Raw genomic sequence first — 13,800 nt, 5'->3', positions numbered from 1 at the left:
TCTCTTTATGTATCTTATTGTTTTGTACTTTGCTGTGAATTAAGCATTTTTTAGTTATTGCTTCATGGTAAATTTTGGTGCTTTTTCGCTCCTAAATGCATTTTGAGTACTGCTAGAAAAGACAGTAGATTGTTGATTTTTCTACAAATTGTAGTCCACATAGAACCTGATTATTTATGAGCATTAGGATTCAACAAAATCTCATTTTCTTTAAGCTTCTATTAACATCAAGTTAATGCACCTCAGAAACCGTAGCATTAAAAACTTCGGGGGTGGCCCTTTTATAACACGCCCCATGGATTGCATTGTAGACCTGAGTATTTGTATTCAATACAAGGCTGCCTGACTTCACGGTTACCATTTTATTTATTCCTAAAATCTCTAGCACAACACTCAGAGTCTTATCATTTCTGAAACTATCTTAAAGGCTGACATTTAATATTGGAAATTTTTGATAAAGTGTACTTACCAGACACCCCGTTCTTAGGCCTAGCATTTTAAGAATTCTACAGTCAGACCCCAATCTGTTTATTCTTCTTATAATAGCTCCTACTCATTGCCAGGTAAACACTAGACGTCTGGCCTTTCCACAGACCCCAGTCAGGACACGCTGACCTTCACTGGTATCTGGTACTGGGTGTCCTTCCACTCCATCCATCTATTGGTATCCCTCCTATGCTTTAAGGTCCGCTGCGAGTCCAATGTCTTCCATAAGGCCCAGGAGGACTGTTTACCTTAGCGTCTCTTCTGTGTGGATGTACGCTTGAGGGACTTTTTCCAGTTCTACTCAGTTGGGTTTATCACTTACTTGGTCAGTACTTTTAAGCACCTGTCCTCTACTCATACTTTTCCTATAAATCCCACTCTCTCTGGATAAATCCAGTCATTGCAAGGGAGTAAAGGCATAGGTTCTACCTCTCAAAGGGAGGAACATTGAAGAATTGTGGACCTAATTGTAAAACTCCACAGATATCAATGCCTGTTATTTTCTTTTTCCAGTTATCCCTTCCTGTTCCATGTCCCAGACAGCATGGGGGAGGCTAGAAATATTCCTTCATTATGACTGCCTCAAAAAGAAGAGATCATACAGTACAGGGGTGTCTATTTATTTATTTATTTATTTATTCATTCATTCATTTATATTTTATATTGGAGTGTAGTTGGTTAACAACATTGTGTTAGTTTCAGGTGTACAATGAAGTGATTCAGTTATACATATATGTGTATGTATTCTTTTTCAAATTCTTTTCCCATTTAGGTTATTACAGGGATGTCTTCTCAATTTTATTTTAGGCAAAGAGCCAGTGGCTTTAATCTCAAGGGGGCAGGACATCGAGGAGAAACAAAATTTCTCCTCAGCATTTTTTGAGGAGTTAAGTTTATTAAACTTTGTATTTGGAGAGCATTTGTCAGCATTATTCTCTGATAGGGAGAGCTCTTTTTAGAATTCTCTAGGTCTCTATTTCATTTTTCATTCGATTTTGGCTATAATTTGTCAGTTATTTTTTCTATTTTTCTAAGGAATTTTATGATAATTCAAGAAGCCTATATTTCTTCAATAGTAAGTCTCAAACATTCTCAAATGTGGATTTTTGGCCCTATATCAATGACCAATTCCTAATTTATTCCTGCTTGAGGAATGGTTGAATTTCTGCATAAATTTTCTACCATCTACTCTATTTCCAATTCTCCACTTTCAAAACTAACCTCAAACTTTCAGCTTTTATCATTAGAGACATATGTTTTAGTCACTTAGAGGAGCATTCTCAAAATACACTCTATATCAATAGTCCAGTGTGGCATTAGTAGATATAATATGGTGAATACCAGCTCCATGACTCAAGAATTTTGAAATACAGTATACGATATTTGCTAAATGAAAAATTGCCTATTTCTTTCATAATTAATTGGTTTTTCAAATTAATTTATAGTGAATTAATTTTTCTTGAACAGTAAAGATGTTAACTAATGCCAGGTAATGGAATCTTTTCTGCTTTCAAAACTAAGTAAAATAAATAATGGTTTTATTTTTAAAACAGTTAGTCAGCAATAGCAACAAAACTAAGATCCAAGAGCTTAGTTTCATGCCACAGGTTTTCATATGCTGCACTCTGGAAAAGTCGGAGAGAGGAGAAGATTCTGTGTGTCAGAGCAGCATCTTTAGAGGGAGGGATTTCATCCGAGGCTCACAGCAGCCAGAGTTCCATACTGGTCAGGAGGTAGATCAACAACCCTAGAGTCTCACCTCATAGAAGCGGGATATACTGTAGGATATACTCTCCAGAGTCAAACTAGGTAGAAAATATTTAAGAAAATTCTCAAAAGAAAGGTCAGTACCCGTGTCTTCTGATGGAAGAGAAAGAGAAAAAATAATGGCACAAAAGAATTCCTTGAATAAAGAAGCAAATGGATGTGAAGAATTAAGACACAGAGTGGTCCAGAAAAAAATAAAGCTATAATACAAAATTATTTGATTTCAAGGTTGATTTCAAGGATGAAGCATACAAGTCCAGGCATCTAGAAAGGGAAAGAGAGAATGCCCTAGCAGACGTGGAGGTGTGTCTTCAGGAAGGAATGTGCCAGTCGGCCGTTCGGCATGTAGTAGCTGAGAAGCTACAGTTAACACTGTCTTTAAGATCTGCCAGGGCCTTTGATCTGAAATCACATATCTCCTGGTGCGGAAATGTGAACTGCTGATCATGGCGGGGATGTTTGCTTGTAGCCATTTTCCCACCAGCCCAGGACTCATCAGTGGGCAGTCTTGGCACCAGAGTTCCTCATTGGATGGCTGAAATGTTCTCAGAACCATACATCAGTTTGAGGCTCTTCCTTCCTCCCTCTCTCTTTTCATGGGTGTCAGACCTGTGTCTTTGTCTGAAATTTTCCCCTGCACACTTCTGAACTCCCTCTTGTCTTTCTCTCTCACAAAAGTTACCTCCAATAAACGTCTGGCGCTTCTAAGTCTGTCTTGTCTTTCTCTTGGCCGACTCATCTGATACAGTGCTTTTGTATTTCTGTTAAGCAAAATTAAAATGCAGACGGGAGTATGCAATGTCTACACATTTCAGAATTTTTTAAAGATGTAAAGCTTAAGAACAAAATACCTAGCCAAGTTATCATTTAAGTATAAAGGCAAGATACATGAAAGAGCCATGAGACTTTTTGGAAAAACAATACTACTTGCTATTGAAATACAAACATGAAAATGTGAATGAGATCATTGTTAAAAAGGAAAATGATCAATAGAGTCCTTGATCCAGATGACATTATATTAATGACTATAAGTGTAAAGGAAACACATATCACAGATACATATTTAAATATGAAGGAACTTGGGGAATTTGATAACAATAAGCCTTTCATTAAAAAATGGACAATAAAATCCCGTTTTTAACTCATTTATTAAAAACTGAAAGCATTAAACTGTTATTAGTTTAGAAATCAAGGTACTAGTTTCCCTGAGATAGATATGGCTAATTAACTGAAGGAAGCAAATGGGCTTGGAGCTATTTGGAGTGATAGTAAAGTTCTATTTTGTGATCTGGGTATGGTTGTATGGGTTTCCTTAGTTTATAAAACCTTAATATTAGTATATGTGTACTTTTCTGTGTATATATTATACCTTCATACAAAATTTTATTAGAACCCATATTAATAATAGAACTAAAGCCTGAACGGCTGTGGGAATTATAGAACATAATCCAAATATTACTAAGCCTCGGGGAAAAACAGAAACAAAAACATGAGTAACATGAGTAATAGAAGTGGGAATTTGGAAAAGGGTAAGTAGGAGGACACAGCTGAATGCTTGCTAACTTTCTGATTGTTTTTCATAATGGAGTATCACTTGATATAATAGATGAGAATAAAATTTATTGTTAAAATCACAAAGCTGGGCTTCCCTGGTGGCGCAGTGGTTGAGAGTCCGCCTGCCGATGCAGGCGACACGGGTTCGTGCCCCGGTCCGGGAAGATCCCACATGCCGTGGAGCGGCTGGGCCCGTGAGCCATGGCCGCTGAGCCTGCACGTCCGGAGCCTGTGCTCCGCAACGGGAGAGGCCACAACAGTGAGAGGCCCGCGTACCGCAAAAAAAACAAAAACAAAAACAAAAACAAACAAACAAAAAATCACAAAGCTTTTCAACCCTTAGTACTTTTCAAAATGTTTTTACTCATGAATGAACTTTTTCATAATATCCTGGAAAAGAGATATTCATATGATGTTCAGCCATTCTATTTATTTTACTTTGACTTCTGTTACTTTTGGTGAAAATCAAATAAAATAAATTTAACATATTTTATTCAAATTGCATTTTTATCAAGTTATTTATAACCCTGTATGCTTCTAACAGTAATATATCCTTGAAAATTTGTATCTATAGGTAGATTGATGGGTAGGTTGATTTACGTGTATTAAAAGAGCGCTTTCTGAGTTTTAAACGATGAGTGGTTTGCTCTTTTTAAAGAAACATGTTTTCATTTTATATAATAGTAGAATAGTAAAGTCATTAGTCTTTAAACTCAGAAAATGATTTAGACACAATTCGATGACTGTTTTTCCTGGTGAGTTTTTCTAATTCTGTATTATGTGGGGTAGATTTTATCATTTTGCCCCAGGGCTTCACTTCTCCCAGTATCCACTCTCCTGGTCATGTGACTTTACATCTTCCTCCCACTTTAGGGGTGGGGAAGCTGTGATCCGCCTGCCCCTAGACACTGGACTCAACTATGTGACAGGCTTTGCTTTCAGCAATAAAATGTTAACAGGAGTGACCCAGTCAGACACGTGATATGAGCTTGTGCATGAGTGTTGCCATGACTAGCAGAGCTGCCAAACCCTCAGCTGACTCTAGACAAGTGAACAATAAGTGCTTACGGTTTGGTTTTGTTTTTTTCGGTTTCTTAATTTTATTTATTTATTTATAAAATTTTTATTGAAGTATAGTTGATTTACAACCATACTAACATGTTAGTATCAGGTGTGGAGCAAAGTGATTCAGTTTTACATATACATATATTTATTCTTTTTCAGATTATTTTCTCAGATAGGTTATCACAGAATATTGAGTAGAGCTCCCTGTGCTATACAGTAGGTCCTTGTTGGTTATCTATCATATATAGTAGTGTGTGTATGTTTATCCCAAGCACCTGATTTATCCCTCCCTCCCAACGTTTCCCCTTTGGTAACCAGAAGTTTGTTTTTTAGCTATCTGTGAGTCTGTTTCTGTTTTGTAAATGAGTTCACTTATATCAACTTTTTAAAATCAGATTCCACGTGTGAGTGATATCATATATTTGTCTCTCCCTGTCTCACTTACTTCACTTAGTATGATAATGTCTAGGTCCATCCATGTTGCTGCAAATTATTTCATTCTTTTTATGGCTGAGTAATATTCCAGTGTATATATGTACCACATATTCTTTATCCATTCCTCTGTTGGTGGACGTTTAGGTTGTTTCCATATCTTGGCTACTGTAACTAGTGCTGCAATGAACAATAGGGTGTATGTATCCTTTCAAACCATGGTTTTCTCTGGATATATGCCCAGGAGTGGGATTGCTGGATCACATGGTAGCTCTGTTTTGAGTTTTATAAGTAACTTTCATACTGTTCTCCATAGTGGTTGTACCAGTTTGCATTCCCACCAACAGTGTAGTAGGGTTCCCTTTTCTCCATACCCTCTCCAGCATTTGTAGATATTCTGATCATAGCCATTCTGACTGGTGTGAGGTGATACCTTATTGTAGTTTTGATTTGCAGTGCTTATGTTTTATGTCACTCAACTTTTTGTTGGCTCGTTTTGCAGCATTGTTGGGGTGATCATAGCGGTATGTTATGCTATTATGCATTTGTATTTATCAACTATATATTAGCATTTGACTCCTTTTTGGTGAGGGTAAATCATTAAAGTGTGCCTCAATATATCAGACTAGAAAACACGGGCCTATTGGTCAAAGTCCAACATCCTTGGCAAACGATACAGGCCCTTCGATGCCCATGACCTTAATAATTTTCTAGTTTCATTTCCTATGTGACTTCCCAGGTACTCTCCCTGTGTATCCCAAATATGGTACATCCAGGACTTCAAAGCTTTCTTCCATCATTATTGCATCACGAGCTACTGGAATCCTACTTGTTCTTCAGGATTTATCTCAAACAGAACCTCATTCAGGGGCATCTTTTCCTTCTCCTACACTTCCTAAGAGAATCAGGCCATTTCTTTTTCTCGAAATTTCCAAGCACATTTGGCATTTCATTTGGAGCCCTTATAATTATACTTTCGTATTTCTTTTAGTTTTCATGTGAAAATGTTTCTCACTAAAATTTAAGCATTTTGAATACCAGGATTCTATGATCATCATCTGAAGTCCTGGCCCATGAATAGAATGGGCCCTTGATAACTCAGATGAATGGGTACATGAGTGAGTGAACAGATGAATGAATGAAGCCATGTTGAGTGTGATTTTTATTCAGTTGTATTAACATATTTTTAAATATAGAAACAAGTGAAGATGCACCTTATGATTAAATATATAAAAATAAGTTATAACTTACTAAAATTCAGGTGTTTACTACTTCTTTGCTGATTTTTCCTTCTGTTTTAAATCTTTGAAAGAGGAACCTGTACTTAATATCAAATTTAATGATATTTGTAGAGGTAGGCAAATAACAAAGTACTTTGATTTCATGCTTCTCTAGCCAGGCAGCAATCAAAGAACAAAGAGTACTGTTATGTACTTTAATTCATATTTTTAGGTGCCTACAGATTTTCTCTGTAAGTTTCTAATGTTTGGCTTCAACAGAACAATGCCTCTGACAAATTTCCTTAAAAGTCTATAATCAGGGTTTATGCTTAGTTTTTTTAGGCTAAGAATAAGGATTCTCATAACTAGTAGAATTTTGCACTGTTCCTTATTTTCTTAAGATTCAATGTAGAGATGACTTTACCGAATAGGGTTTATACTTTTAATCTGTTCTTTCTCCCGGAAGAATACATTTTATTTAATGAACAGAAAACTTCAATCTAATCCAAAACAAAACAAAACAAACAAAATACATGGAGTACTTAAATCTCTTCATTTAAAAAAAAGTAGATTTACTTTTTTCTTTTTCATGAGCACACATGAAGTTGGTATAAATAATATATTTTAAAGTGACAATAATAAGCATTATAATTGCATGCATGAAATTAAAATACATTGTTCAAATCTTTTAAATGTTGATTTATATCAGAAGATAGAAAATAAGCCTGTAAAAGTCAAAATGATTTTGAATTCAGAAGTTGCAATTATGCAAGGGAATTATCAAGATGCACTTTGATAAAATATTAACTAAGTCTGAGTTTTAAATTTACTTTTAGCGTGATTAACCGTGGAGATTTTTAGAGCATGCCAAATTAAGCAATTGGTAAAACAGCAAATGTGTCAAAGACCGAAAGTGATTTTGCAGAAGAAAAAATAAGAAACAATGAAGAAGCCCTTCATAACTTCCCCATTATAAAAAATTGTTTGGGGCTTCCCTGGTGGCGCAGTGGTTGAGAGTCCGCCTGCCGATGCAGGGGACACGGGTTCGTGCCCCGGTCCGGGAAGATCCCACATGCCGCGGAGCGGCTGGGCCCGTGAGCCATGGCCGCTGAGCCTGCGCGTCCTGAGCCTGTGCCCGCAATGGGAGAGGCCACAACAGTGAGAGGCCCGGGTACCACAAAAACAAAACAAATAAAAACATGTTTGATGTGAAACTTTCAATAACATGAAATTTCTTTCAAATTAATTCATATTATCAATCAAAATGTTATATGTTATTAAGTAAAATAGTAAATATATATGTAATATAACTATATATGTGTGCATATGTATATATAATATTAAATTTGCCATTTCAAGCAAGGCACCAAGATGCAACAGAAGATGTATATACAAAAATGAGATATCAAACCAAAATGAACTTATCAAACTACATCTAGTTTCATTGCTTTTGCACCCCTTATCCAATAATACTAAACCAGACAAAAGAAAGAAGAATTTCATAAGAATGACCAGAAACAGAAAAAGAAGACCACTTTTTGAAAACACCTGTTGGAGTAATGTGCATCCTATCTTCTTCCTAAGTAGAGTGGAGGGCCCGTGTCTGTTTACTTTAACTGAAGTGAGTGAAACTTCAGTCCTTGGAGAATTCGCAGTTGACCCTATGTTTATAATTAACATAACGAAATAATTTTTTACTTTTAAAATATCAGCCAATAAACCAAGGGATGTACTAGATTCTAAGATTTCTTCCTGGATTCAGAGAAAAATGGGCTTCCCCTGAAGTTTAAGAGAATACTATTAGGCAAAGCTAAAGTCGTATTTCAGTTATATCACATCTGTTATGTTTGTTTAATCTTTCCTTCAGAATTACATATATAAAATATTTGCTCTTAATTTTAACAGACCTTTCCGAGATTTTGGCTTCACTAAACTCAGTAATTTTATCAATAAATAGGACCAAATCGTATCTTGCACATTTTTCTTATACAGGCTTTTTTGTAATACTAAGTTTTGATCGGTTTACTAATTTTAACTTTACTTAAGAAATGGTCCAAATAGTTATTTCATTACATCTAACTCACTTTAGATCATTTCAAGAATACATGAAGTGATAAAGAACTTAAATGTAGTGATACAGAACTTAAAAAGGAATGATTCCTGGGAGATTATGATTAAATCGTATCTTACTTACTTTTCATGCTTTCTTTATTCCCCAGCTAAAATATTGAAAATTTAAGAGATATATCAGTTAGAATTCGGGAGAAGATGAGAGCACACAGAAATCTGAACATCAAAAATTAATAGCTGGGCTTCCCTGGTGGCGCAGTGGTTGAGAGTCCGCCTGCCGATGCAGGGGACACGGATTCGTGCCCCGGTCCGGGAAGATCCCACATGCCGCGGAGCGGCTGGGCCCGTGAGCCATGGCCGCTGAGCCTGCGCGTCCAGTGCCTGTGCTCCGCAACGGGAGAGGCCACAACAGTGAGAGGCTCGCGTACCAAAAAAAAAAAAAAAATTATTAGCTATGATGGGGGACCAGCTAGCAATAAACAGAACTCTAAAGAGTATAGTAATAACAGATACAGGAATAGGACCCGGCCCCTAGGACTTCAATAGTGTGCAATGGATGGAAAAGGATCTGGAAGATGCCCCCATGCCATAGACTAAGATGCAAACAGGCACAGCCATGACCGTCTGGATGGCCGAGTTTTCTGAGGCTGCAAAGCTGCTCAAGGGGGTGCCAGCAGAAGCCATTCACAGGTGACGTCCTTCCAGCAAGAGTCTGCCCTGAGCCACCTGAAAGGACTTCTGAGTAAGCAGTCCCTGAATGCCTGGAGCCGGCCCTTTGAAGACATGGGTGGGGCTGGAGCAGGACATTGCACAGATCAGAGGTGCTTCCGGGCTACCTCAAAGAGCATGCCAGGACCCCGAAGAGAAACCCATTCCTCCCCAGGTTCTCTTAGCAAACTTTAGCATTGTGCCAACCGGCAAAGGAGAAATGTTCACAGGGCCCAGCTCCATTGTGGTAGAGAAGGCATCGAACTGTGGATTTGCAAGGGTTGCTGGCATTCAGCAACTCGCACAATGAAGTACCGAGTTTGGTTTTTAGCAAGATCAGCCCTCTGGCTACACTAAATCAAATAATGTGTCATGCTTCTCACCGTAGCTCCCTACTCCTCAGGCTGTGACTTGAGCTGAGAGCTTATCATTTTTATTCTGTAAGTGCTCAAGTGCACTTAGAAAACACCTCTCCTTCACCAAAGTCCTTGTAGCCATCGTCACTGCCGTCATGGTCAAGTGCAGCAGACACTTGGGCTCTCGAGACACTTGCTTCAGTTGGCACTTTATCACAGTACACCACAGGTGCTAGTTTAAGTGAGATGTCATTGCGTGCCCTGGGCTCCTAGAATGCCACGTACCATTAACAGAGAGCCCCGTGCTGCAGTCAAGCTCAAGGGTACAACCAAACCCCTCCCGAAACCCATCTTTGCAGATCTGTCCCCTGGGACCACTCCCAGGGCAGAATATCTCCTACTGATTTGAACAGGAAAGGCTTAATATAGAGAATTGTCGTTATAACAGAGGATCGAGGTAATCATTACAGGCATGTAATGATTCATGATTAATATAGTACCTTAACCCTAACCCTAACCCTACCCCAGACTGGATGGTGTCTATAAGGTCTCTAAAAAATAAAGAAAGAGCACATACAGGGAGCACCCATTACCCCTTGGGTCGAGTGCAGCCAAGGAATCATTAGGAACTGGAAGAACCCCTTTCCCAGGGCTGAAATCTAAACCTCATTGGAGAGGATGCATCTGAGGCCCACTGGAGAGCAAACGTTACTGAGGTCACGAGCCCCTTGGGGGAGTGGCAAGGGACACTGCCCCCAGACAACTACCATATGCGGGTAGCCACCAGGAGCTGCTGGGAGCAGAAGCCACCCAAGGCTTGTACTGCAAGAGCCTATCCCAGAGTTCATCAGAACCAAGAAAGTTTCCTCTTCCTGGATCCCTTTAGCGCCCTCTGCTGACAAAGCTTAACACCACGCCACTGATACGTGGCAAGTCTTTACAGGGTCCGTCAACATTTTTACAGAATAGACAATGAAGGGTGGATTTAGGGTAGAAAGATAAAAATTGTTGGCTATCACAGAACACTAATGATAGCCATTAGGATTATATTTGCAAATAATTTTACTCAGCAAGTAGGGACATATGCTCTAATATGATGTGGAAGATGTAGGAGAGTGAGCCATATTTATTTTTCTGATGATAAATGAGTGAAGAAATCTATATATTAATATTGGAGCCAGGTAGGAGCAATGTGAAAATAATAATAACAACGGCAGCAGCAGCAATAGCAATAATAGAAACAGAAGAGAGACTGTTTGAGGAAAACTGAGCCTATTCAATGCACTGGTGGCCCACTCAACATGACATTATAACAGATGTTTACAGAATAAAAGGAAAATATAGATAGTCTAAACTTGGAATAAATTGATAGATTTTCCTCTGAAGTTACTTAAAGGAAGTGTCCATTAATTTATTAAGCTTCATTCTTATGTTTCATTTTGATGTAGCTGTTTCACTCTTTTCTACATCTCAGAAATAGTAAGAGATATGCAAATAAATTATTTTAATCTTTTAAGAAAATAGTCTGTTCAAAAGCTCTTTGCCACAATTAAAAGGAAGCGGTGTCTGACATGCCTTCTCTTTGAACGTTGTAAATACAGTAATCTGTTTAACTCACAGAACAGTTAGGGGTGTAAGGAACATGTACATCTCTGTTGGTTCTTTTGGCTGATATAATCTTTCTTATGGTCACTACCTACTGGATAAAGAAAAAAATGGTACAATTAAAAATTTTTTTTCCATTATAGTTTATTACAAGCTATTGAATAGAGTTCCCTGTGCTCTACAGTAGGACTTTGTTGTTTATCTATTTTATATGTGATACTATACATCTGTTAATCCCAAACTCCTAATTTATCCCTTCCCTCCTTTCCCCTTTGGTAACCATACGTTTTTTTTCTTTGCGAGTCTCTTTCTGCTTTGTAAATAAGTTCATTTGTATCATTTTTAGATCCCACAAATAAGTGGTGATATCATATGATATTTGTCTTTCTCTGTCTGACTTACTTCACTTAGTATGACAATCTCTGGGTCCTTCCATGTTGCTGCAAATGGCATTATTTCATTCTTTTTCATGGCTGAGTAATATTCCAGTGTGTGTGTGTGTGTGTGTGTGTGTGTGTGTGTGTGTGTGTGTGTGTACACAACATCTTCTTTATCCATTCATCTGGACATTTAGGTTGCTTCCATGTCTTGGCTATTGTAAATAGTGCTGCTATAAACATTAGGGGTGCGTGTATCTTTTCAAATTAGAGTTTTCCCCAGATATATGCCCAAGAGTGGGATTGCTGGATCCTATGGTAACTCTATTTTTAGCCTTTTAAGTAACCTCTGTACTGTTTTCCATAGTGGCTGCACCAATTTGCATTCCCACCAATAGTGTAGGAGTCTTCCCTTTTCTCCACACCTTCTCCAGCATTTATTATTTGTAGACTTTTTTTTTTTATAGACTTTTAAATGATGGCCATTCTGACTGGTCTGAAGTGATACCTCATAGTACAGTATAAATTTTACAATTTATATCTTTAATGATATCTTTAAAAAAATATCCTTTTAGATAAACTAGCCCTTTTAATATAGTGCTCAATCTCTTTGAGCCCATCCCCCTTCCTGTGTTCTTCTCTTAATGATATCTAGGTGTGAAGGCAAGGCAGCTTAGTTACAGTAGAGAAGGATGAATCTCAGTTCTCACTGGTCAGTGTTTTCTGGATTCTCACTGGCTCTCACTGTGATGCTGTCTGTTTTTCTCCTTTCCCAAATAAGGTTTCATCTTGGATATTTTTGGCGGAGGGGTGATTCCGCCACTGGAGCCCAAGGATCCCAGACTAAACCTCCTCCTGAGTTGCCCACTGGTTCCTGCACAGCTCTGTCTCTCCGCAGACCAAGGACATTTCCAAGTCTCTTCCACAACAATTTCAGACCACAGGAAACTAGGAGCCATGCACGCATTTGCTCTTGCTTTTGTTTTCTTTTTTTTTTTTTTGGCAGTACGCGGGCTTCTCACTGTTGTGGCCTCTCCCGTTGCGGAGCACTGGCTCCAGACGCGCAGGCTCAGCAGCCATGGCTCACGGGCCCAGCTGCTCCGCGGCATGTGGGATCTTCCCGGACCTGGGCACGAACCCGTGTCGCCTGCATCGGCAGGCGGACTCTCAACCACTGCGCCACCAGGGAAGCCCTGCTCTTGCTTTTGGATGGTGCAGAGCTGAGGTGGGACCTGAAAGTCACCCAGCAACAAAGAAAATGGTTCCCCAGACTCAGTGCTGTCAGGATGTTTCTAATTCTGTCATCTATAAAGATCAGGGAAAGAAATTATCCAGAGCCCCCTTTGTGTGCTATCTCATATTTTGTCTTCCATCTTCCTCTCATGGAAACTTTGGATCTTCTCATTCTCTACATCCTATGTACATTGTACACACCTTTACATGCCCTGTAGCCCAACGTTATGGGTAAAAGGGTATTATTTCGAATTACAAATGGAGAAAATTTATGTTTTCAGCCCTTCCTTCCATGCTTGGTTCTGACTTTTTTAGTTAAGTTTGTACAATATTCTCGTTCTACACAAAGCCCTACTTCAGTACTAGCAACAGGATTATCTTTTGGGTGTCAGAAGCTGATTATTTACATTCTTTCTGCATTCCTGCTGTGACCACCCTAAACCTTTCCAGTCAAATCCATGCTACTGGCAGAATAGCAGGAATGTTGATTAAAAGAAATATGAGAGACAGGGGCCATTCATATAGTTCAAAAATATTATCTCTTTTATACAGGCTTTTTTTTTGGATAATCACTTTTATACTCTGCTATTTGGTTTTTGTTGTTTTAAAATTATCTCACTGTTTTACTTTCTTTTTCTTAATAAATTGTTAATTTCTAGCTCACTTTTCTATTTTATCAAATGAGATTAAGTTGGGCCTCAAGTGACCAGACTCAAACTTAAAATCTTTTTTTTAATTCATGTGTATTTCTGTCTCATGTGAAAGTCGGATGTCCTTGGTTGGTATAATGTCTCCAAAATCACCAGGGAAGTCTCCAGGTGCAGTGGTTAAGAGCCTGCCTGCCAACGCAGGGGACAGGGATTCGAGCCCTGGTCTGGGAAGATCCCACATGCTGCGGAGCAATTAAGTCCGGGCGCCACAACTACT

General features: G+C 38.5%; 2 protein-coding genes across 6 annotated transcripts in view; one reads left to right on the top strand and one right to left on the bottom strand.

Moving 5' to 3' along the window:
* The window catches only part of ZNF385D (zinc finger protein 385D), a 1,091,058-nt gene that overhangs the window by 429,437 nt on the left and 647,821 nt on the right, over positions 1–13,800 (top strand). The gene's annotated exons all lie outside the window — the stretch shown is intronic.
* LOC115863506 (serine/arginine-rich splicing factor 11-like) overlaps positions 9,751–13,800 on the bottom strand; it is a 44,275-nt gene continuing 40,225 nt past the window's right edge. The window contains 1 exon segment of the mRNA XM_070045402.1: positions 9,751–9,866. Coding sequence (XP_069901503.1) covers positions 9,751–9,866 — 116 coding nt within the window.

This window comes from Globicephala melas, chromosome 4 (genome assembly GCF_963455315.2).
Source record: "Globicephala melas chromosome 4, mGloMel1.2, whole genome shotgun sequence".
In the NCBI taxonomy this organism is placed as follows: domain Eukaryota; kingdom Metazoa; phylum Chordata; class Mammalia; order Artiodactyla; family Delphinidae; genus Globicephala; species Globicephala melas.
The sequence above is the reverse complement of the archived record's forward strand: the minus strand, read 5'-3'. Positions and strand labels throughout refer to the sequence as shown.